The sequence below is a fragment of the Salvelinus sp. IW2-2015 genome, linkage group LG5, assembly GCF_002910315.2.
Source record: "Salvelinus sp. IW2-2015 linkage group LG5, ASM291031v2, whole genome shotgun sequence".
Lineage (NCBI taxonomy): Eukaryota > Metazoa > Chordata > Actinopteri > Salmoniformes > Salmonidae > Salvelinus > Salvelinus sp. IW2-2015.
In genome coordinates, this window is record NC_036844.1 from 30,371,792 (window position 1) to 30,395,017 (window position 23,226).

A 23,226-nucleotide genomic window follows, 5' to 3' on the forward strand; every position below is an offset into this window, starting at 1 on the left:
CACATAGATGTAAACGCTTGGAAAACACTTGGAAAGATAGTTGGGAATGAGTTAGCCCTTGTAACAATGCCCCTATACTAAAGGGAATCCAGCTGGTGAAAACGGAAATAAAGCTACTTCCAGTGACCCTTTAATCTAAAAATCGCTTTATCGTGTCGTTTAAATTAGACGAGATTAGTAAGTAAAAGACGCGAGGGATTTTCAATAAAAAGATAAATTAATCCGAGAGGTAATTTCACGCGATTTGGTTCAGCAGCATGGACGGGGTCAAATTGAGCAGAAGAGTTAAATAAAGGTTAAAATATATTTTAAAAAGGCGCGGTAACTGCTATCGAGTTAATAGCCAATGGTAGGGCTCCCGAATTAAGACGTGAGATCAAGAGGAAAAACTAAATCTAATGAGTTGGTAGGCTTCGGCACCACATATGAAAATAAATTCTGTATTTTTTTAATGTCTTTTAATGCCGGTCTACGTTTTGTTGCAAAATAAATATGACCATATAAATCCCTTAATCTACACCTTTGTCCCTGTTTAAGAGTTGAATCCAGCTCTTGAGATCCATCAGTGGGACAATAAACTAGGCTACATCAATCCATACTGGGCAAGAGTATTTTTGGAGACACATCTGTTTCTCTTTTGCATGCTTGTTAATACTGTTTCATGCTGTTGAATACACCTCTCAATTCTGTCCTCAGAATGATTTCATTTAGCATTTTTCATTTCAACACAGTTAAAAGCAAGCAACGGTGCAAAGTTTTCCATTTGACAGTTTTTTGTCAACTGATTCATCTGAAACCAGGAAAGAAAACTTAATTTTATATATATATATATATATATATATATATATGTAAAATGTTCCTCCTGAAAACTTGCTTCTGGCTCATACATGATTGATCATAAATAATAACTTGATTACCCAAGTAATTTAATTAGACTGCGAAAATCTATCTATCAACAAGCACCATATCATCAATACATTAAATATACATTAGGCTTATATGATCTACAGCATTGCTCTCCTTTTAAACCTCTCCAGGGCCTAGAGCTGTTCCTTTGGTGGCCTGTAGCACCCTGTGCGAGGCTGCTAATGGGTCATTCCTGAGGGTCAAAGGGCAGGGAGTTCACTATTTGTATTTCTTCTCTCTTCCTCAGTTTATGAGGAAAGCATGTTGTGGACAGTCTGGAGTAACAGAACATTGGGACAACTAACTGGGAAAGATGAGGCCTTGTTGTGCTATAGCCTACCACTTCAAAGCTGCTATTCCTTTGGTCATGACTCCTGCTCCATGTAGAGGGAATTGGAGGGGGTTTATTGTCTCTCAACACACCTCCTTCCCAGTGGTGCTGGAAGGTAGGATGTTGAGTTGTGTCAGCTGAGCTGAGTGCTCTTTGGCTTTGAGGCGCAGTGCTGCGATACTGGAGGCCCGGCGGTCCACAGGCGAGGAGGGGGAGGCCTCTGACAAGGCCGTTGGGGGCTGGACTGGGGCCTCTACTGCAGGTATGGGCTGGCGTAAGAGTGTCAGGGGACCCATGCTGGAGAAGAGTCTGTCAATGGAAGAAGAGCGATAGGGAAGGTTGGAAGAGATAGATACAGAAGATGTCAGGGAAGGAGAGAAGTGAGAAATAATTAATTATACATATAGTCCAAAGTAACCACTTCAATCAGATGAAGCCTTACTAATAGAGGTGCTGATGGTGCTCACCTTCCAAATGAGGGGCTAATAAAGGTGGGGTGTCTAAACATGGCTGCTCCCAGGAAGGGGCCAAATCCCAGGGGGGAGGAAGAGCTGGTGAGGGGGTGGGTTAGACCCTGGAATGAGGTGGTAGCAGCTGTCCAGGGACAGTCCAGGGAGGGGTGAGAGTGGGGTGAAAAAGGACTTCCCTCCAGGTAGTGGCTTAGGTGGTGTGCTGCACCCAGGGGTTCAGAGATGGGGTGGCCCTGGGGGTGAGTCTGAACCCCAGATTTCTCTCGTTTCCGCCACTTAGCTCTACGGTTCTGGAACCACACCTTAGATAGAGGGAGGAAAAGAAAAACGATTAGGCCTAGCGTTGGGGTTAGAGTTATGTTATGGTTAGTATTTCAAAATGTTTGGTAACATACTTAGTATTATCTATTTAGTATGTGTTACTTATTGAAATTGTAATTTGGACATGATAATAAAGCATGTTTTGTTCAAATTGAAAGTAAAACAATTATTGTCGACAGTGAAGAGAACAGAGAGGGAGGATTCCCCTCCATACAGACTGGAGGGTAGCTAGCACCTATAACGGCGTCTATCTGACTAGAAGTGCGAGACATCATCATATCAATGCAGGACTATTACAATAAGAAGATGGGAAATCAAACCGCATTACCCGCCACCACTATGCGAGGATGGCACTTACGTCAATACTGGCTGTTTGAACTGATATTAAGTGCACGATAAAGTCATGAACGCTCTGAAGCAAATTCCGTTTTCTGGTGTGTTTTTTAAATAATTTCCCCTCTCACTGTCTAAAGTGAACTGTATTACTTAACGTAATAATAATAATACCAATAATATGCAATTAGGTCTATCATAGACTTTACACTTGTATTATAATGCACATTCTTATAGGATATCATATAATGTTCTTGCATGCTATCGAAAATAAATATGGTCATAATGATGTAAAATATGAACTAATAATAATTTAGACTCACTTGCACACGCGCCTCGGTGAGATTCAACTGCATCGCTAACTCCTCCCTAAATTGAAAGAAGAAAAAATGGCAAATAATATTCAGTATCATCGCTTTAAACATACAAATCCAATGATGACAATAATACAAGCCTAAAGATACAATAGAAATTACATTATATAAAATATGAAATATTGTTTGGATTAGCTTACTTTCTGTGTAGGCTTCTTATAATGAAAATAAACAATGACAATTCATAGCTATCAATCTTCAAAATTCTGCTGTTTGAATCAATAGATATCCTGTCTCACAAATATGTTGCAATTATGCAAACAAATAGCTCCACCATTTAACAAACCTTTCTATCTGCAGCAGCCAACTTCAATTGACCTCTCAATAATTTAAACACATTCGAACAATATTTTAGGCTAAAAAAAAATTGCAACCACAATTATCATGAGTAAAAAATCACAATATTTCACAATTATAATTAATAATAATTAAAAATTGTGTGTCACTGTCAGATCATCATTACAATGGGTTTAAAGGAATATAATATTTAAAGCAATATAATAGCCTACTCTATAATATTTAATTGGTATTCTATTCCTCGCACACACACATCTTTTAATATTTCGTTTTGTTATGTGTGAATTATAGTGTACAACACGTATTATTATTAGTAGTAGTATTATTAATAAAAAAGTAGGCTAATAGTGCGTAATATGACTGTTATATAATAATTCATAACAATTTAATAAATAATATTACTGTTCTGATATTACTATAAATGATAATAAATGTTTGATATTCTTACATTTCTTAGCCAAACAATGTTCATTTATATGTTGATCACCTCAATGCAAGGATTTACCATTAAAAAAGGCTAACTTTCGAATCATATCTAGACTCCCAATTTGGGTTATCACAAACTGAAAGCTCAATTTTTATTTTATTTTCATAACCATAGGCCTAGCCATATATGCAACAGATTAACATTTTGATAGTGTTAAAATAACTGATTAAAAAAAGTGCTGGCACATGAGAATTCTACCTCGTGAACACATCCGGGTAGTGCGTCTTCTGGAAAGCTCTCTCCAGCTCCTCAAGTTGATAACTTGTAAACGTAGTCCTGTATCTCCTCTGTTTTCGCTTTAGCATCCCCTCCTCTGAGTCACTGCCAGCTGAAAGGCACACGTTGTCCTCGCTATCTTTTACATCTCCATCGATGTGCAAACTCTCCCCGTTCTTTGGGGACGTTTCTACGTCTTCGCAGATGCGCTCCTTGCCAGTGTCCTCGAACTTTGGGGCGCCAAGTTCACCCTGCCCCTCTTTCCCTCGCCCGAGGTTCTGTACTTCCTCGGTCGGACTGTGGGACGCGTTCTCCCTGTATGATTTACTGCGGCTGATGTTAACTTGTGGCGCCTGAGTGATTTTCAGAATTTCGTGGGCTTTGTCTAGAGGACTCTCCCTATCTTTTTGCTCCTCATGCTCGCGAATTCCGCGACTGGAGTCCATGAACTTCCCCGCTGGGCCATATAGACGCCGCAACTTGGTGGGCAGGTGTATGTCGGCATCTGTCTGAGAGGCTGTGAAGGCAGACCGTTTATTTTAAGGAACTTATAAATAATCAACAGCGTAATATGCAATATGTTTAATAAGACTATTATATAGCCCTGTATAGGCTAGTCTTCTCTAAAAACCCATAGGCGGGTCTAATGAAATTTAAGTTAAATGCAAAGGGCAGGCTGCACAAATTTTAATCTTAAAACTCAAACCTATTTTTTTTGTGTCTCATGTTGTTTTGTTCGTATGCGTTTTGAACGCTATATCCAGTGCTTGACATGGGCGGGAGCTGAGTAGGCCTACCGGCACCTCAGGTTTTACTGCTTGAGCTCCTGTTCCTCTTTTAGACTATTAGCTCAAACGTATCGTGGAGCTCCTGCACCTAAATACTGTATAAACATTACCGGCACCCAAAATGAGTACCGGAATCTATTTCAGTCCAAGTCAAGCACGGGCTATATCTTAACCATTAGCTGCAAATGCAATATACAGTTGGACATGTTTACATTTGGACATCTATTATTTAATTGCATATTGCGCCCAGAGTAGGGTGCAAGGTGTTACAGAGAAAGTCAACCAACAACATATTACCTTCCAAAGACGCATTATGCTCCACTCTCCCAGCCAGCACTGGTAAACTTTGCATTCCTGTGAGTCTGACTTTGAGAGGACTTCTCCGGCCGAGTATGCTTTCGATGCAGTAAGAGAGCATGGGGGATTTAGGTTTACTCTCGGTTGTGTCAGAAGCATCTTTCTCACTTGGATGGCTCATGTTTTTCGCCGCACAGGTGAGCCTCTTGTCCGGACTGAGCTTGACTGCGTAAAAGTATGTTCGTCAACCGCGCTGCCTCCCCTCTCTCATCCCCCGTCTACACTGACATCTGAAGGCTACTTTACTTGTCACAGTCCCAAATCTGTCGCATCCACGTGTTCTAGGCTTCCTATTGGTTGCCAGCTGAAAAAATAAGCATAATAGCCCCCGATTGTCAGTCAAGTTCAATTTCAAGAACCAGCCAGATCACAGCTTACTTTTTTAAAGAGCTGTTGCCATACGTTTCGATGTTAGGCTATTAAAACCCTTATCATTTAAATTCTTACGCACGTTTAGATCAGACACTTTGACATATGGATAAAATTGTGTTATAGACCTAGGTAAGGAAGAACAATAACCTATAGGTAGGATATAGGTTATTATAGGACAGGTTATATAGGGGGACTGACGTTTTAATGTGCAGCGATCAGTGCTAAGGTGTGTGTCATTGAGTAGTGCTATAACGTCAACCGTGAATTGAATATGCCACCTGCTGTAATTGTTTTGCCATTGCAGGTTAGGAAACGAACGCAGTTTTCGTTTTCTCTCTCGTTCGCTCCCTTTCTATTTCTCGCTCTCTTTATTGGCAATTTGGCATGAAGTACACAGGTAGGCCTAGCTATATAATTACCTTTTTTTTATCACATTGAATGCATTCAAATCAATGGCAATAGCATTAGATATTGTGTGTTTCTGTCTATTTTACGCACTCCTGCGTAATTGTTGTAGTTGAGGAATAAAGGATTGGGGGAAAAAATAGATGTAATTTTTTTTTTGATTGAAAATCACTCACATTTCTCTGGCCTGTAGGTTTGAATGGCTTATCAATTTTCATAGACACTTGGCAAACAGGATGTTTAAACTCTCAGCGTTCGAGAATGTGTGACCATGGAGACGGGTAAACAAACCAAGAAAGCGGTTGTTGGTAGAATGGCTGCGAAAAATGAAACAGCGCAAGAATCCGTCGATGGGCCATATTACCTCGAAAAGGTGTTGATACCAGATGACTCAGACGACGATTATCAATATGAGGAAGTTCTGGCCGATGAAGAAAGGAGCATGGCAGAGGGGGATGATGAGGATTTGGAGGCCGCGGTAAGAGCATTGCGCGATGCTTCAGATGGAACGGGGTCAGTGTTACAGAGGCTCAGCTCAGCTAAGCAACCCGTCTCCCACATTCCAGAAGTGGTGGACGACTTTCTCCGCAACTTCCTTGTCAAAATGGGCATGAGCAGAACTTTGGATTGTTTCCAAGCAGAGTGGTACGAAATGGAGCAGAGGGGGTTGTTGAAAACCGAGCTAGTGGAGTTTGTGCCTGACGCGTATACACACAACCAACTTCTAGACAACGAGCTGAAGAATGTACAGAGAGAGCGGGACAGCTACAGGCAGGCAGCTTCCAAAGCTAGCGAAACACTGGTCAAGCTTCAGAAAGAGAGGGATTTCCATCGTCTGCAGCATAAGCGTGTTGTCCAAGAAAAGAACAGGCTTGTTGAAGACATCAAACGACTGAAGAAGCACTATGGGTCATATGAGCCTGCACTGAAGCAGTTGAGTGATAAGTACCAAGTGGCGCTGAAACAGAAGATGCTCATCAGTTTAGAGAGGGACAGAGCATGTGGCCAGGCCAACAGCCTGGAAGCCACCCTGTGTAATGTACATTCCTCATCTACAATCCGCTCAGCCAACAGAGACACAGGTCTGCCCCCACAACAGGAGAAATATCAGAGTAAGTCTGGGAAAGGAGTCCAGCTACAGAATGATGGAATTGCCCTCTATGACCAAGACAAAGACCCAACTAAAAACACAGCTCAGAAACACCCGAAAGACTCAGAGTTTCCTGTCAGCAGCCGTGTGAACCCCTACTTAGGCCAAATTAAAGCCCTGGCCTCACACTGCCCCAAAGCATCTGGATTCCGCTTCACCAACTCACTGAAGGCCCATACCCTGCCAATAAGCTGTCTCGCCCTGCACCCCCGCAAGTTTATTGTAGCCTCCTCCAGTGACGATCAGCTCTGGAGGTTGTGGGGTATGCCCATGGGGGACATGATCATGACTGGAGAGGGTCATAGTGATTGGCTCTCTGGCTGCAGCTTTCACCCAAATGGTGGTAGCCTGGCCACCACCAGTGGAGACACAACAGTAAAGATCTGGGATTTCTCCCAAGGCCGCTGCATCCTGACTCTGGATGGTCACACCCATGCCACTTGGGGCTGCTCCTTCCACTCATGTGGGGACTTTGTGGCCTCCTGCTCAATGGACAACACTACAAAGGTGTGGGACCTGCAGAGCGAGCGCTGTCGTAGCACGCTGCGTGGCCACGTTGACTCGGTCAACAGTGTTACTTTCCTGCCCTTTTCCAACACTCTTCTTACGTGTTCAGCTGATAAAACCCTGTCTTTGTGGGACGCCAGGATTGGCCTGTGTGCACAGACCTTCTATGGCCACCAGCACTCCTGCAACCATGCCACCTTTAATGCACTGGGCAACACTGTTGCCTCCTGTGATTCATATGGAGTGGTCAAACTATGGGATGTGAGGAAAGTAGCAGCCATGATAACCATGGACACTGGGCCACATCCCAGCAACCAAATGGCCTTTAGCCCGTCAGGCCGAACACTGGCTATCGCCAGTAATGATGGCTCAGTTAAGCTGGTGGAGCTGGCATCTACTCAGGTGTCCAGTTTATTGGGCCATGATGATGCTGTCCAGAGTGTAGTCTTTGATCACAAGGGGGAGTACTTATTATCAGCTGGGTCAGATGGTGCCATTCTCATCTGGTCATGAAATTAATAAATGCTTAAAATGATTTTTAGCTGATTATTAAATGTAAAATAGACTTCTAATTGCTGACATGTGTTACATTGTTTGATTCTTGCACAGAATTCTGTTCTCCAATTATCTTATTTTTGAAGAACAGTTACCATTTTTCCTGAATAAAATAAGATATTTTAAAGATGTTTTATAATTTACTAATTTATTTCTGAATTGAAGCATGAATAAATGAATAAGGTTTTAATTACCTTATTTGCATGATTCACATTAGCTATGCCTATGATTAATACAAATCACTAATTGAATTGACACAAGTAGTATGTCTGCCAGTAAGGGAAAACCTAGTCGTTTCTCTCTAGAATGCCCAGGTGCGGCGCTATGATTTTAGTAGCCCTTTTTTGAGTGGAGAGCGGAAGTGGGAAGAAGCACAGACAACATCTACAAAAACAAAACAAAACGTGCACACGAGATACAATTGGATGTTTCATTTTTTTAAGGTTCACCGAGATTAAAGCTTGGTATCAACTTAGAGTAACGTTGTTTACATATGGTTGCTCGCATAGATAATGTTTTGTAGGCGACATTTTACACAAATGAGCATGTTCTGCATCTCACATTAGCTAGCTAATTGCTAACGCCAGCCAGCCAGCCAGGGAGCCAGGGTTGGTAACCTTATTTAACTTTTATTTGGTCTGTTAACTTAGCAGCACTGTGTAAGCAACTATGGAAAGCCTGTACAAGCGTCAAGTGTTCGCGACGATGCGAAAAAATAAAGCTGAAGCAAAGAAGAAAAGGGCTCAAATCGGTCTGCCGTCGTCTATCCTTGATGACAGTGACGAGGAGTCATGCGCGAGCACGACCAGCATCAGCGCCTCAGACTCAGAGAGTGAGTATCAGAATTCGGACAGCGGGAGCGAAAGTACACCTGCCAGTGGAGAACAGAGTGAAGGTAGTAGCTCCAGCGAAGGTAGATCCCGTCCTCGTCGGAAGCGCGTCCTCGCTGACAGCTCCAGCGACTCTGACAGCGACGTAGGAACCAAACCCAAACGGAGAGTCGTTCCCAAAAAACGCATTAAACAGCAAAGTCAAGATTCTGATTCGGAGGACCAGAGTGCTGCACAAAATGCCAAACAATTTGCTGAAGCCAAAGAGACCGCAGCTAAACGAAAGCAACGCCAGTCTCAACTCCTGGCATTATCCAAGAAGATGAAGTCCCGCGTCCCGAAACGCAGGGGCACGTTGGAGGTAGCTTATCACCATATATAATGTAAACGACATAACATAACATGCAGTATCTTTAAGTGTTGATCCATTGTGCAAATTCATGTCACATACACCCACAAAATGTCCATAAGGTACTGAGGAAATGTTTAACATTGTTTTACAACCAATGTTTTGTTCGCTTGTAAAGATTCAGGATTCGGGTGAAGAAGAGAAAGGTAAAGAAGCGAAAGATGCTAGTGGTGATGAGGATGATGACCACAATGATGATGCCCCTGAATTATTGGTGGGCAGTAGTGAAGAAGAGGCGGCAGATGACAGCGACAGTCAGAAGGACTTCATAGTTGAGGATAAGAAAAAGACAGGGGACAAGGAGTCGTCGTCAGATGAAAAGGCTGTTTCTCTTCCACGCAAGTGTGAGTCTTAGCTGACACTATATCATGGGTCAATGTTTACACCTAAAATCACCACTACTATATGTGTTATGATTAATTTTCCTCTTTTTGCTAGTCATCACTGGGTCTCAGCTCAATCACTTTCAAGTGGTCGTCAAAGCCCTTATGATCAACGTCCTGGATGAAACCTTTCTCAAGTCTCTTTATGGTAAGTGTTTTTTTAAACAATAATGGGTCTTTAACACCATCCCCAATTGACTGTATCATCCAAGTGTAGGGAATCTAATTGGTTGATCACTGTGAGCAGGCGGTGATCGGACAAAGCGATATGCTCAGGAGATGATGGCGTCGCTGTTCCACTTTGATGAGCGGATGATCCTCCCTCGCCTGGAGAACCTAAAACAGAGGAGCCGCTGGACTGACCGGTACAAGGTGAAGAAACATTTCAGAGAACTTAAGTCATTCAACATTGGCTGCATATTCACTGATCTGTATACATCTATGCTTGTACTTTGGCTAAGACTTCCATTCCATTGAAAAAACAATATATGCAAACTGAGGTATGTGTTTTTGTGTCCATGTACAGGAGCGGGTGGAGTGTTACCCCAAGGTCCAGCTGATGAAGTTAGGATTGCATGGGAGTGTTTGTGAGGCATGCAAGCTCCAGCGACAGTGCAGTTTCAGTGTGAGTCTCTCGGGGCAACTGTATGACCTCAACAGCCTCCAAGAGGACCAACTCATGCCCAGTGACACACAGGTACTACATCTGAGAAGAAATCAACAGTCTTTGTTTTATCCATCGCTGTCCCCAGATGAACATATTTAGTACGTGATGTTGGCATCCCATAAAATCCACCCTAACAAAAAGTACATCACAACAGATCAACATCAGATCAAATAATTATGTATCCTTATCCTTGCACCAATTTAACCTTTTGTGAAATGTCAGGTTTGCAGTTTGTCTGAGAGGGTTTTCCACAACGGGTTTACCTTGCATGTCTTTCCTAAATTACAGGCTTTCAGTGTGGGCTCTGTTTGTGCCAGCCGAACAGAGGTGTATCATGCTCTGAAACACTTCAAGTACCACTTGTTTCAACACTGCCGGACAGTGATGGAGGAGGAAAAGAATGCCGAGGAGGAGCCGGTGAAGGAAACTGTGAAAAGGGTGTTCACAAAACTGGAGGAGAGTGGCTGGATCTCAGAGGTATATACCCCACTTACTCTCCATAAAATGACAGTACTCCTCATTGAATCATCAAATCAAACTTTGTCACATGCGCCGAATACAACAAGTGTAGACCTTACCGTGTAATGCCTACTTACAAGCTCTTAACCAACAGTTCAAGAAAGAGTTATCTAATGCCTGTTTCAGTAAACCCTCTTTACTTGTTCCCCCAAACTCCACATGTGTAGAATAGAAAGCAATGCTCTCTGATTTTCTTTACTGACCATCACTCGCTGTTTCACTCCCATGTCTCTCTCTTAGGAATATGAGAAGTTCCAGGACCATCTCAATGAGGCAGACTACTTCCAGGAGGAGAAGCTAGACTGAAGGTTTACAACAGACAGGATCATGGATCCATATCTACATCATATTATCGGCATCCATTTAAGTTTTACTGTTTATTCTGCACATTGTTAGGAAAAAAGTGTTTTATTCATATAGACATTTTTTGACTTTCATTCAATGTAAACATTTAAGATTGTACTGAAAGCTTTTTAATAACTATTTTCCTCCTTTAGTCGTTACCCTATACAAAGACATCTATTGTACCTGTATTTTATCAACCATTTTATATCAGTAAATGCTCATAAGCAACCAAAACATTTAGTGCAGACATATGTTATATACTGTATGTGCAAAGATGAAGCAGAATACTCTGGTACTGCTGTAAATCAAATAAATGTTACCACTGAGTGTTTTCTTTAAACTGTCCTAGTTACCTTCCCTACTAAGTTGAAGCAGTGTTGTCCTAATAGTTAAGATAATGTCAAATGGAGTTTGCTACAACAGATGAACTCAAATGAATTGACTATATAAACATGAGTAATGTTCTCTGTGGACTGCAGTATAGGAAGGTACGACTCTTGTGAGTTGCTTATTTTCTATTAAAAACGCCTGTGTGCTGCTTCGTAACACAAACCAATAATAAAAACTACATTAAACAACATGTTGTCCATCCTCATACAATTGCAGTGTGAAATATGAATGTATCTGGCATGTAATAAAAACTTAAATACAGAAATAAACCCACAGACAAATGTAACACTAGTTGGGAGACTCTTACATCAGTCCCAACTTGTACTCCATCCTGAGATGTGGCTCTCCCATCAATTCACATTGAGCTGGATCTGCAAGAAAATATAAATATGACCACATTAGTCACACCCCTTTGTAAAACAGCTGAATGATGGCAGTTTTCAAATACTCTAGTAAACAGTAAACTATACAAATAAAGTTGCATACTAATTATGCGCCAAAACATTTAATGGGTGTAGCAACCAACGTTTCGGCATGCAGTGTTGTTCTTTCTTCAGGATTGAAGAAGCCACTGTGTGCCAAAACGTTGGGTGCTACACCCATTAAATGATCAGGGGCATAATTGATTAGTGTGTGCAACTTTTTTATTTTTATAGTATTCAAATACTCACCATTAAGAACATCCTCAAACCAGATGCTCTCATCACTCCCACTGAGTGTGTCTAGGGCAAGGTTGGAACTTTGTAGGAATTCCTAAATTATTCTGCAATCTGGCACACTTAGACGAGAGTGCACTGAAATTGGAGTTGATAGCCAGAGTGAATTTACGAACACACCCTTTGTAGGAAGTCAAGCGCCGAGTCTCCTAGGATAAGATGACAGTGTAATAAAGTGTGGGAAAGACAGATGCCTGTGTAGTACACAATCAAAGACACTGAAAACTAACTAGATAGCAATTAAATGTACAATCATTTTGTTAGCTTAGTACATTTAGCAAGGTAACTAGCTAGCTAGCAAATTCCTTGAAAACTGGCTAACTAGCTAGTATGATGGATCATTGGTATGGATGGACCAAACAAAGCTAGCTGGCTACTATACCGGTAAATGGTTAGCTAACGTCAGCTAGCTACTTATCTAGATAGTTAGGATGAAGGTGATTGTAAGATATTAACTAGACTTGGTTGGTAAAGAGTAAAATCATTTGTAATCACAAGGATAGGAATCAAAGGTGAAAAAGGATCGGCTTGGATTTTAGGTCAAGAGGGTCATTGTTTTTGACCTCTCGAAATGGGATCAGTATGAAAAGCTTTTCTAGAGTAATATGCTATATGATACTGGGTTATAAGAAATTGTTACAAAGCTGGCTAGCAAACTACTCAAAATGCTCACCATGGCTGCTGTCTTGTCATTCAAATGAACAAATACTGACTGCCTACTTCCGGTGTAGGCTCTGAAACTTTATATTTATTTTATTTAACTGGACAAGTTAGGTAAGAACAAATTCTTATTTACAATGATGGCCTACCAAAAGGAAAACGGCCTCCTACGGGGACGAGGGCTGGGATTAAAAATAAAAATAAAAATGTAGGACAAAACACACATCACCACAACTAGATAGCGTCGAGCTACTACTAGAAAAATATACTTGGTTTGTATCAAAACTGTAGCGATAGACTTTAGTCAAAACATTTAAATTATCTAGGAAATAAAACCACAAGCAGTCCAAAGTGAAGTCAATGTTGTAATACTCTACGTAAGCTTTACAATCTAAGCATAGCCATCTGTGCTGTTGAACGAGTAGCTATTAGTACTAAAGCATACCCTACGTAAATGTAACAATATACGCATAGTCATCTATGTGCTGTTCAATAAGTAGTTATATATGTTAAAATATTCCTTCATTTACACGCGCAGGGGGTATAGCTCAGTGGTAGAGCATTTGACTGCAGATCAAGAGGTCCCCGGTTCAAATCCGGGTGCCCCCTCATTTTTCTGATTTTTAGTCTTAGTTATAGACAAGACTGATGGACCACAAGCAACAGTAACTATGAGGCAAATATGTAGTTTAATTGCACAATCATAGGTTATTGTCACGAGTCTTGCTCTGAAGGCAGAATTTAGCGATTTCCGCTAGATGGTTGAACCGCAAAGTGAAACGTAGCTATATTGTACAAATTCATGAAAACATTTCGCTTTTTGGTCTTAATTTAAGGTTAGGGTTAGGCATTATGGTTAGCAGTTAGCAGATTTGATGACTTTGTGGCTGTGCCAGCTAGTGACCACTCTGCAGAGCCTCTTCCAGACCAATATTTATGCCGAAAAACGCTAACCTGCTTTAGAAGAGTCCAAAAAGCAATCAATCTATAGTATATCATGCCAACAAATTGTTTTATATTGTCCCCATCCAAGGAATATCTATAGTAATGGACATTGCTGCCATGCTATGTTGTCGTTTTAGGTTTCTCTTTATGTAGTGTTGTTTTGTATCATTTGTCGTGATGTGATTTGTCCAATATTTTTATTTCATTTATTTAATTTTTAATCCCAGCCCCCATCCCTGTAGCGGGTCTTTTGGTAGGCCATCATTGTAAATAAGAATGTGTTTATAACTGACTTGCCTAGTTAATAAATAAAGGTTATATAAAATAAAAAATAAATAACCAAGGCAAAGGACATGATCTTGGTCAATCAGGAGGTTAACAACATCAAAGGCAATATAAGAAAATATAAAAAATATATACATTTTTATAAAAATGTAATCATGATGACCATCATACAATTACAAAATGCAGTACAAAATATCACAGAGGACAGTGAAAACAGTGGAAATAGATGTTTGCATAATGGTCTTGTCAATAAAGCAGTCATATTCCAGGCTCAGCAAAGTGAGCTGTGACGTCATATTCCAAATGGAATATTTCTCTATATGAATGTTGGTACATCCACTTAGCTAGCAGTCCTGATCATAGCAGTAATTCTTCCTTTAATAAGCACTTTCTGTATTGAAATAGCTAGGGTCTCTCCCCTTTCCTTTCACAGTGTTTTGATCAGAGTTCATCCTTTTTCCGTCTGGGATCATCTATTTGAGGCTCTCGCTGACAGCTGCAAAGGGCACTCTGGTCTGAAGGCTGGGGCACCAGCTCCATATCTGGATGTTGTGTCGGCCGGCTTGTCTGACGCTCAGAGTACATCTGTTATGACAGGAAAGAACTTCCTCAGCCGGGTTTCTTTTATCAATGATAAGAATGCTACCTTAATATATGAGCTGATTTAGCATTGGCAAGCATAGCATAAAAACACTCCCAGGAGGCAATTACCTGTAGCACACTATAATAGTAACAGTACAGTCTGTTCGGTTGTACCAGCTCTCTTACAATTGCCTGGCCTGCTTTAGCGATTGCCTGTGCTTCAGCATCATTCTCCTGCAGGGAAAATAAAGACATTACTATCTTAATCAAATATCCACAAAAAAACAGCTAAATCCTAATGGTAAAAAAATGCATTCGCATTGCAAGCAGACAAACATACAAATGGTAGCAATGCATATTGACAAACATTGACAAGCACTCCTTTGCATGTCCTTCCTTAACATGCACTTACTGCTTGGCATACGACGCAAGGCGTTACAGAGGGTAGTGCGAGTACATCACTGGAGCTGAGCTCCCTGCCATCCAGGACCTCTATACCAGGCAGTGTCAGAGGAAGGCCCTAAAAATTGTCAAAGACTCCAGCCACCCAAGTCATACTGTTCTCGCTGCTACTGCATGCCAAGCAGTACTGATGCACCAAGTTTGGAACCAACAGGGCCCTGAACAGCTTCTACCTACCCCAAGCCATAAGACTGCTAAATAGTTAACCAAACCTATCTGCATTGACCCCCTTTGCACTAACTCTTTTGACTCATCACATACGCTGCTACTACTGCTTATTATCTATCCTGTTGCCTAGTCACTTTACCCCTACCTACAGTGCATTCGGAAAGTATTCATACCCCTTGACTTTTTCCACATTTTGTTAAGTTAAAGCCTTATTCTTAATTTGACATTCAGAGAAGCCACTCCTTCGTTGTCTTGGCTGTGTGCTTAGGGTCATTGTCCTGCTGGAAGCTGAACCTTCACCCCAGTCTGAAGTCCTGAGCACAGTGGAGCAGGTTTTTATCAAGGATCTCTCTGTACTTTGCTCCGTTCATCTTTCCCTCGATCCTGACCAGTCTCCAAGTCCCTGCCACTGAAAAACATCCCCACAGCATGATGCTGCCACCACCACCATGCTTCACCGTAGGGATGGTGCCTGGCTTCCTCCAGATGTTACGCTTGGCATTCAGGCCAAATAGTTCAATCTTGGTTTCATCAGGCCAGATAATCTTGTATCTCATGGTCAGAGTCCTTTAGGTGCCTTTTGGCAAACTCCAAGCGGGCTGTCATGTGCCTTTTACTCAGGAGTGGCTTCCATCTGGCCACTCTACCATAAAGGCCTGATTGATGGAGTGCTGCAGAGATGGTTGTCCTTCTGGAAGGTTCTCCCATCTCCACAGAGGAACTCTAGAACTCTGTCAGAGTGGCCATTGGTTTCTGTTCAGTGACCAGACATTTTTTGGTACCCTTCCCCAGATCTGTGCCTCGACACAATCCTGTCTCAAGAGCTCTACGGACAATTCCATCAACCTCATGGCTTTGTTTTTGCTCTGACATGCAGTGTCAACTGTGGCACCTTATATAGACAGGTGCCTTTCCAAATCATGTCCAATCAATTGAATTTACCACAGGTGGACTCCAATCAAGTTGTAGAAAATCTCAAGGATGATCAATGGAAACAGGACGCAACTGAGCTCAATTTCGAGTCTCGTAGCAAAGGGTCTGAATACGGTATGTTTTTTATTTTCAATACATTTGCAAAAATGTCAAAACTTTTTCGCTTTGTCATTATGGGGTATTGTGTGTAGATTGATGAGGGAAAACATTAATTTAATCAATTTTAGAATAAGGCTGTAAAGTAACAAAATGTGGAAAAAGTGAAGGGGTCTGAATACTTTCCGAATTCACTGTATATTACCAAATTATCATTACTCATTGTGTATTTATTCCTCATGTTATCTTTCTATTATTTTTTCTCTCTGCATTGTTGGGAGGGGCCCGTAAGTAAGCATTTCACTATTAGTTTCCCCCATATTGTTTACGTAACAAGTGACAATTTTGGGGGGGATTTGACTCTCTCCTTTCTTACCTTAGCCCACTCAATCTTTTGGATGAGGTCAGAGAGACTCCTCTTCACAGGGATGTAGTGGGTGCCTGGCTTCAGATGGGTGTAGAAATGCTCATAATATGGTGAGATCTGCTTCAGCACCAAACTGTTCCCCAGCATTAGGTAAGGGAACCTGTAAGCTGCCACTGTGCCATCCACGTTCACCTGATACTTATACTATAAATGGGAGAGGGAACTCAAGGTATCACAGTTCTGAATAAATAAATTAAATCAACAACGGCTAACATTTCTTTATCTTCTCACACAGGTAAAATCAGTTTTCAAATGGGAAACTGCTGGCTTTGGGTGATTGGAGTGTTCAGAATGTTCCCTCACCTTGAAGAAGTCAAAGAATCCAACAAGATTTGCTTTCCCCAGATCCTTCTCCCTTTCCCTGAAAAAGAACCAGCCAGTGATCCCGGCGTCTAGCAGCTCTGGGTTTTTCTTGGACAGAGTGACTAGGTGAAGGCGCTCTTCACGACTGTCCCGGCCACGGAAGAAGGCCTGTTCCGTTTTGTTGGCCCAAGGGGGACCTAGACACCAAGGAAACAGAATAAGGTTATTGTGAGTAATGAGGTGTAAGTAAGCAGAATGAGGTTAAGGGATAGTGTATGAGGTTATACATCTTACCTGTGTTGCCTTGGACTGACAGTAGGTCATTGGAAACGCCCCTCATGGTCTCCAGGGTTGAGTGAGTGATGTCGTAGGTGGGCAGGATGATGTCTCGGGTGTCTGTGGAGCCACACCAGGAGATGATTGGAACAGGCCCAGGATCGTCATCTGCTTTCCTTGTTTCCATTGGCCAGTCTCCTACATTGATGTAAAATTCCACATCAGGCAGCCTCACCTTTCAATTCAAATTCAGAGACAAAGACAGGGGAGCTCAGTTTATGCAGAACAATGAACTAAACAATTATATTGAAAATACGGTATTAGGAGAGTTTCAGGCAAGGGACAAAGTATCACAAAACAGTTCAGAAAGGAACATGATCATACTTCTTGATGAAAGGACAGAGACCTGCACACAAAACCCCCCACAAAGCAACTCTTTACCTTCCTGGCTAGGGATAGTAACATCTCATCAGAGAACATCTTGAAGTCAGTGTATTTTCCCAGCGAGCGACGGTACACCTGGTTGTTGATGACAGCATAGTGAATGAGACCTCCTCTGTTGGAGAACCGGCGGGGAACTTCCTGTAGGAGGCGCTGCAGGTCAATGGAGGGGAAGGCATTGAAGTCCCTCTGGATCTGGGGTTCCTCAGCAGGACACTGCATAATGCTCTGCCAGGTGGGAACATCATGCTCTGGGCAGTCACAGTACTCATGATAGACTGGGCCTGAGTATATACAACCAAAGGGATGCATCATGTGGAAGCAGTGAGAATAGATAAAATTTACAACATACTGCCATCTAATCAAGTGTTTCCCAGCTCCAGTCCCCCCAACAGTACATATTTTTGTTATGGCCCTGGACAAGCACACCTGATTCTACTTGTCAACTAATCATCAAGCCCTTGACAAGTTAAATTAGGTATTTTTGTCTGGGGCTACAATAAAAATGTGTGCTGTTGGGGGTATTGGAGGACACACTGATCTAGCCTATATTATTCATACAGGCGTACTCTGATGAGGAGTTCACTTGTAATTTCTGTCAAATGATCACACTAATCTGCTTTCATTGAAATAATCTGTGAAAGTTAGCCATTGACTGATATAGGTACCTTGTAGGGTGTAAGGTGACTTTGCAACGTGACTGTCTCTGTAGAGTACTTCGACCTTCAGTCCCTTGAGGATACTGCCATACAGACGGTACCTCATCAGAAAAGAACCATCTCCTCTGTCCAGGGGGAGGGGGACGTGGATGCGGACATGCTCCTTCTGTGAGAGTGAGACAATCTTCACTCTGAATGAGTCTTTACCTACATGTAAAGAGAAATAAAATTAGTTAGATGGATCACCTCTATAATGGAAACAATAATGTAACCATAGGGTCAATTAGAGATGGAGTAATTTTCAGTCTGCAAAGACTAAGCTAACTGGGGGAATAAAAGGGTCCCCAATCATGGACACTGTTTAAGAGTTTGATTTTGTGCAGCAATAAAACATTGGCTAGAGCAACAAAAACATGTATTTGGTAGATGACAAACTCCCCATTGTATATGAGATCTCAATTGATATTGGGGTAAAATGCCTTAAAAAGGATGGGTTGCTAAAACGTTTCCCAAAAGAGATCTTTGATAAGGGATGAACATCCAACAGATATGAAATAATTGGGTGCGTTCGACCGGATCACTTTTGTCAAGTCGGTGACTATCGTTGTTCACAGCCTTTCAAAGTGTGTTGCATTCTGGGATAAAAATTGTCTGACTTGCGTCTACATGTCCACTGCTTACTTACAAGCCATTAACCAACAATGCAGTTTTAAGAAAAATAAGTATAAGTAAAAAACAGATCAGTTAAAACATTTTTAAAACAAATAATTAAAGAGCAGCAGTAAAATAACAGTAGAAAGGCTATATACAGGGGGCACCGGTTAGCTGAGGTAATATGTACATGTAGGTTGAGTTAAAGTGACTATGCACTGCATGAACCTTACAAAAATCATGAGATCAAAGGTCATGAAGTTGACTTCAAATTTCTGCAGTTGCTCTTCACCAATTTCATCCTGCAGCCATCACCTGCATTGTGGGAGGCGCTATTGTCAAGCAATCATTAGGGTGTTTTTACTTGACCCACGCGAAAGAAACAGAAACCAATTTGCTACAATTCATGTGTAGCCTACAGAGAATGAGGCTACATGTGATTGAGGCTCTCCCTCACTAATTGATTGCACACATGTGATTCCAGGTTGCGAGTGTGTGATATTGGTGTTGGATAAATGTTTTTTCGACATAAAGAAAACATTTTATAAACAATGGCAACGCTGACATAAACAATGACAACACTGCATTTCTTGAGGCGGCAGGTAGCCTAGTGGTTGGCGCGTTGGGCCAGTGACCGAAAGGTTGCTAGATTGAATCCCAAGGTAAAAATCTGTCTTAAAAATAAGAATTTGTTCTTAACTGACTTGCCTAGTTAAATAAAATATTGATCTGAGCCTTGCTTTGGAAAACCACATTACTTTCGGCTGTCGCAGATGCACCTCCCCCGACGTCACTCAACTTTCGTCTTCAGTCGGTTGCGCCCATTGATTTGAGGTAATTCTGCAGTTTATCAACACTTACCTGGAGAGAGGGTGAAGTTTTCCCCAGCTGAGTTGACAGTCTGGATGATGAAGTATCGGACGGGCAAAACGACTTTTGGGTCGAGCCCTGGACCCCAAACAAGACATTTTTCAGGACCGACTTCACTAGCTTGACAACACGGAAAGTCACTACAACATGTGGATAATATTAAAACTATACAAACTAACGGAAATAAACTCCGTATAGGGATGAGTAGATTATCTTTACGCGTCATAGTTAATTTCTAAAAGTAGACTAGCAAACTAATATATATTTTTAGGGTACCAATTATGTAGGCAGCATCTCGTCTTCAGAAAAGGGTGGAGATCGGGGGTGAAGTTTTGATTTGGCGGAGTGTGATTGGACGATGTATGGACTCGTGGGTATTGAGGAATTTTGATGAAATACGCACAGGAAAAAGCATTTGTTTACACAGACCAATTATCGATTGGATATTACAGAAGAATACCGTATATTACACGCTTTTAATTAAACAAGATTCGTTTAATGTCACTCGAACTTTTTTCCAGACTGTGAATGTACCATGAAAATATCCTCGGTGTAGTCCACTGGGATCCATACTTTAGTTCCGCTTACGCAAAGCAACAGTACATAGGCTTAACAAAAAATATTTAAACAAAAATATTAACTGTGCTTATATGTGCAACGCAGGGCTCTACGGTGCGAGCATTTTACTCGCATATGCGCTTAAACATCTAGCTGTGCGACCTGGAATTTTTATTTAGGAGCACCAGTGAAACTAGAAAAATGTAAGATTCTAGTTTTATTACCTCAAATATTTTTCATTGTGCTCTTCAATTTATTTGTGTTTGCAAACATTTTTCAACTTGTAAAAAAGCATAGAGCCCTGCAACAGTAGAGATGTGATTGTTGCCTAAAATATGAATTCAATTAATGCATAGATTTAGTCCCGTTTTAGTCATGTTTTTCAACAATACAGAGGCCTGTAAGAAATAATTTTCACAAAAATGTGAATTGCTAAATAAAAATATTTGCACAATGTTACTCAAAACATCCCCCCTTTGCTAGAGTATTGACTCTTTCTCCCAATCACCACTGCTCAAGTAGTACTCTCCATCTGTAGTGGTATCTGAGTCATACTCCTCAAAGTCTGACAAACTGGACCTGTGACGTCTGATCAATGATAAGTGAATTTGAAATCTCTGTGGGCAAAATTGATGACTCATTGAACCGTAGAGGCCGGGGCAATGTCAGGCTCTTAGAGCTTAGGATGCGGTCTGTTCTATTTCGACTAACATAGGTTCTCTGGCTCAGTATGCAAGGAGGTCATTTTGCAGGGCTCTGGCAGTGCTCCTCCTTGCACAAAGGCGGAGGTAGCGGTCCTGCTGCTGGGTTGTTGCCCTCCTACGGCCTCCTCCACATCTCCTGATGTACTGGCCTGTCTCCTGGTAGCGCCTCCATGCTCTGGACACTACGCTGACAGACACAGCAAACCTTCTTGCCACAGCTCGCATTGATGTGCCATCCTGGATGAGCTGCACTACCTGAGCCACTTGTGTGCGTTGTAGACTCCGTCTCATGCTAACACTAGAGTGAAAGCACCGCCAGCATTCAAAAGTGACCAAAACATCAGCCAGGAAGCATAGGAACTGAGAAATGTCTTGTCACCACCTGCAGAACCACTCCTTTATTGGGTGTCTTGCTAATTGCCTATAATTTCCACCTTTTGTCTATTCCATTTGCACAACAGCATGTGAAATTTATGTCAATCAGTGTTGCTTCCTAAGTGGACAGTTTGATTTCACAGAAGTGTGATTGACTTGGAGTTACATTGTGTTGTTTAAGTGTTCCCTTAGTTTTTGAGCAGTGTATATATACAGTGGGGAGAACAAGTATTTGATACACTGCCGATTTTGCAGGTTTCCTACTTACAAAGCATGTAGAGGTCTGTAATTTTTATCATTGGTACACTTCAACTGTGAGACGAAATCTAAAACAAAAATCCAGAAAATCACATTGTATTGATTTAAGTAATTAATTTGCATTTTATTGCATGACATAAGTTTTTATACATCAGAAAAGCAGAACTTAATATTTGGTACAGAAACCTTTGTTTGTAATTACAGAGATCATATATGTTTCCTGATTCTTGACCAGGTTTGCACACACTGCAGCAGGGATTTTAGCCCACTCCTCCATACAGACCTTCTCCAGATCCTTCAGGTTTCAGGCTGTCGCTGGCAATACCCAGCCACGACCCATCTTCAATGCTCTTACTGAGGGAAGGAGGTTGTTGGCCAGGATCTCGCGATACATGCCCCATCCATCCTCCGCTCAATACGTGCAGTCATCCTGTCCCCTTTGCAGAAAGCATCCCCAAAGAATGATGTTTCCACCTCCATGTTTCACGGTTGGGATGGTGTTCTTGGAGTTGTACTCATCCTTCTTCTTCCTCCAAACACGGCGAGTGGAGTTTAGACCAAAAAGCTCTATTTTTGTCCAGACCACATGACCTTCTCCCATCCTCCTCTGGGTCATCCAGATGGTCATTGGCAAACTTCAACGGGCCTGGACATGCGCTGTTTTGAGCAGGGACCTTGCGTGCGCTGCAGGATTTTAATCCATGACGCGTAGTGTGTTACTAATGGTTTTCTTTGAGACTGTGTCCCAGCTCTCTTCAGGTCATTGACCAGGTCTGCCGTGTAGTTCTGGGCTGATCCCTCACCTTCCTCATGATCATTGATGCCCCCCGAGGTGAGATCTTGCATGGATCCCCAGACCGAGGGTGATTGACTGTCATCTTGAACTTCTTCCATTTTCAATAATTGCGCCAACAGTTGTTGCCTTCTCACCAAGCTGCTTGCCTATTGTCCTGTAGCCCATCCCAGCCTTGTGCAGGTCTACAATTTTATCTCTGATGTCCTTACACAGCTCTCTGGTCTTGGCCATTGTGGAGAGGTTGGAGTCTGTTTGATTGAGTGTGTGGACAGGTGTCTTTTATACAGTAACGAGTTCAAACAGGTGCAGTTAATACAGTAATGAGTGGAGAAAGGAGGGCTTCTTAAAGAAAAACTAACAAGTCTGTGAGAGCCGGAATTCTTACTGGTTGGTAGGTGATCAAAATACTTATGTCATGCATAAAATGCTAATTAATACTAAAAATCATACAATGTGATTTTCTGGATTTTTGTTTTAGATTTCGTCTCACAGTTGAAGTGTACCTATGATAAAAATTACAGACCTCTACATGCTTGTTAAGTAGGAAAACCTGCAAAATCGGCAGTGTATCAAATACTTGTTCTCCCCACTGTATATGTGTGTAATAAATGACAATTACAACAATACTGTATGAACAATGAACACTTTT

General features: G+C 41.7%; 4 protein-coding genes and 1 non-coding gene across 5 annotated transcripts; 3 read left to right on the forward strand and 2 right to left on the reverse strand.

Moving 5' to 3' along the window:
• Positions 1-1,230: 1,230 nt before the first annotated feature.
• LOC111964277 (aristaless-related homeobox protein-like) lies at positions 1,231-5,094 on the reverse strand. Its single transcript, XM_023988107.2, has 5 exons — positions 4,821-5,094; positions 3,718-4,252; positions 2,685-2,730; positions 1,705-2,009; positions 1,231-1,546 (listed from the first exon to the last, which is right to left on the reverse strand). The coding sequence occupies exons 1-5, from the start codon at positions 4,999-5,001 to the stop codon at positions 1,321-1,323; spliced, it is 1,293 nt and encodes a 430-aa protein (XP_023843875.1). The 5' UTR covers positions 5,002-5,094; the 3' UTR covers positions 1,231-1,320.
• A 790-nt stretch (positions 5,095-5,884) lies between these two features.
• On the forward strand, positions 5,885-7,913 carry LOC111964275 (sperm-associated antigen 16 protein). The gene has a single exon (XM_023988104.2). The coding sequence runs from the start codon at positions 5,929-5,931 to the stop codon at positions 7,825-7,827; it is 1,899 nt and encodes a 632-aa protein (XP_023843872.1). The 5' UTR covers positions 5,885-5,928; the 3' UTR covers positions 7,828-7,913.
• Positions 7,914-8,222: 309 nt separating this feature from the next.
• Positions 8,223-11,600, forward strand: LOC111964276 (coiled-coil domain-containing protein 82). Its single transcript, XM_023988105.2, has 7 exons — positions 8,223-9,060; positions 9,227-9,452; positions 9,547-9,639; positions 9,739-9,863; positions 10,018-10,188; positions 10,447-10,635; positions 10,918-11,600. The coding sequence occupies exons 1-7, from the start codon at positions 8,539-8,541 to the stop codon at positions 10,981-10,983; spliced, it is 1,392 nt and encodes a 463-aa protein (XP_023843873.1). The 5' UTR covers positions 8,223-8,538; the 3' UTR covers positions 10,984-11,600.
• A 1,725-nt stretch (positions 11,601-13,325) lies between these two features.
• trnac-gca (transfer RNA cysteine (anticodon GCA)) lies at positions 13,326-13,397 on the forward strand. Its single transcript has one exon. It is a non-coding gene; the product is annotated as a tRNA-Cys (tRNA).
• A 742-nt stretch (positions 13,398-14,139) lies between these two features.
• On the reverse strand, positions 14,140-20,205 carry poglut3 (protein O-glucosyltransferase 3). The gene is made up of 8 exons (XM_023988108.2): positions 19,878-20,205; positions 18,375-18,572; positions 17,707-17,990; positions 17,284-17,500; positions 16,990-17,186; positions 16,636-16,830; positions 14,730-14,834; positions 14,140-14,603 (listed from the first exon to the last, which is right to left on the reverse strand). Exons 1-8 carry the CDS (start codon positions 20,110-20,112, stop codon positions 14,460-14,462), a joined length of 1,575 nt encoding a protein of 524 aa, XP_023843876.1. The 5' UTR covers positions 20,113-20,205; the 3' UTR covers positions 14,140-14,459.
• Between the last annotated feature and the right edge of the window lie 3,021 nt (positions 20,206-23,226).

What these genes read in the sequence shown, in the direction of transcription:
- LOC111964275 (XM_023988104.2), top strand. Translation starts at nt 5,929, where the DNA reads ATGGAGACGGGTAAACAAACCAAGAAAGCGGTTGTTGGTAGAATGGCT.
- poglut3 (XM_023988108.2), bottom strand. Translation starts at nt 20,112, where the DNA reads ATGACGCGTAAAGATAATCTACTCATCCCTATACGGAGTTTATTTCCG. An exon ending in GTCACCTTACACCCTACAAG is followed by an intron (nt 17,991 to 18,374) that starts GTACCTATATCA and finishes GTATATACTCAG; the next exon opens with GCCCAGTCTATCATGAGTAC. An exon ending in TACTATCCCTAGCCAGGAAG is followed by an intron (nt 17,501 to 17,706) that starts GTAAAGAGTTGC and finishes TTGAATTGAAAG; the next exon opens with GTGAGGCTGCCTGATGTGGA.
- LOC111964276 (XM_023988105.2), top strand. Translation starts at nt 8,539, where the DNA reads ATGGAAAGCCTGTACAAGCGTCAAGTGTTCGCGACGATGCGAAAAAAT. An exon ending in AACGCAGGGGCACGTTGGAG is followed by an intron (nt 9,061 to 9,226) that starts GTAGCTTATCAC and finishes TCGCTTGTAAAG; the next exon opens with ATTCAGGATTCGGGTGAAGA. An exon ending in TCATGCCCAGTGACACACAG is followed by an intron (nt 10,189 to 10,446) that starts GTACTACATCTG and finishes CCTAAATTACAG; the next exon opens with GCTTTCAGTGTGGGCTCTGT.
- LOC111964277 (XM_023988107.2), bottom strand. Translation starts at nt 5,001, where the DNA reads ATGAGCCATCCAAGTGAGAAAGATGCTTCTGACACAACCGAGAGTAAA. An exon ending in GCATAATGCGTCTTTGGAAG is followed by an intron (nt 4,253 to 4,820) that starts GTAATATGTTGT and finishes CTGCCTTCACAG; the next exon opens with CCTCTCAGACAGATGCCGAC. An exon ending in TCACCGAGGCGCGTGTGCAA is followed by an intron (nt 2,010 to 2,684) that starts GTGAGTCTAAAT and finishes CCTCTATCTAAG; the next exon opens with GTGTGGTTCCAGAACCGTAG.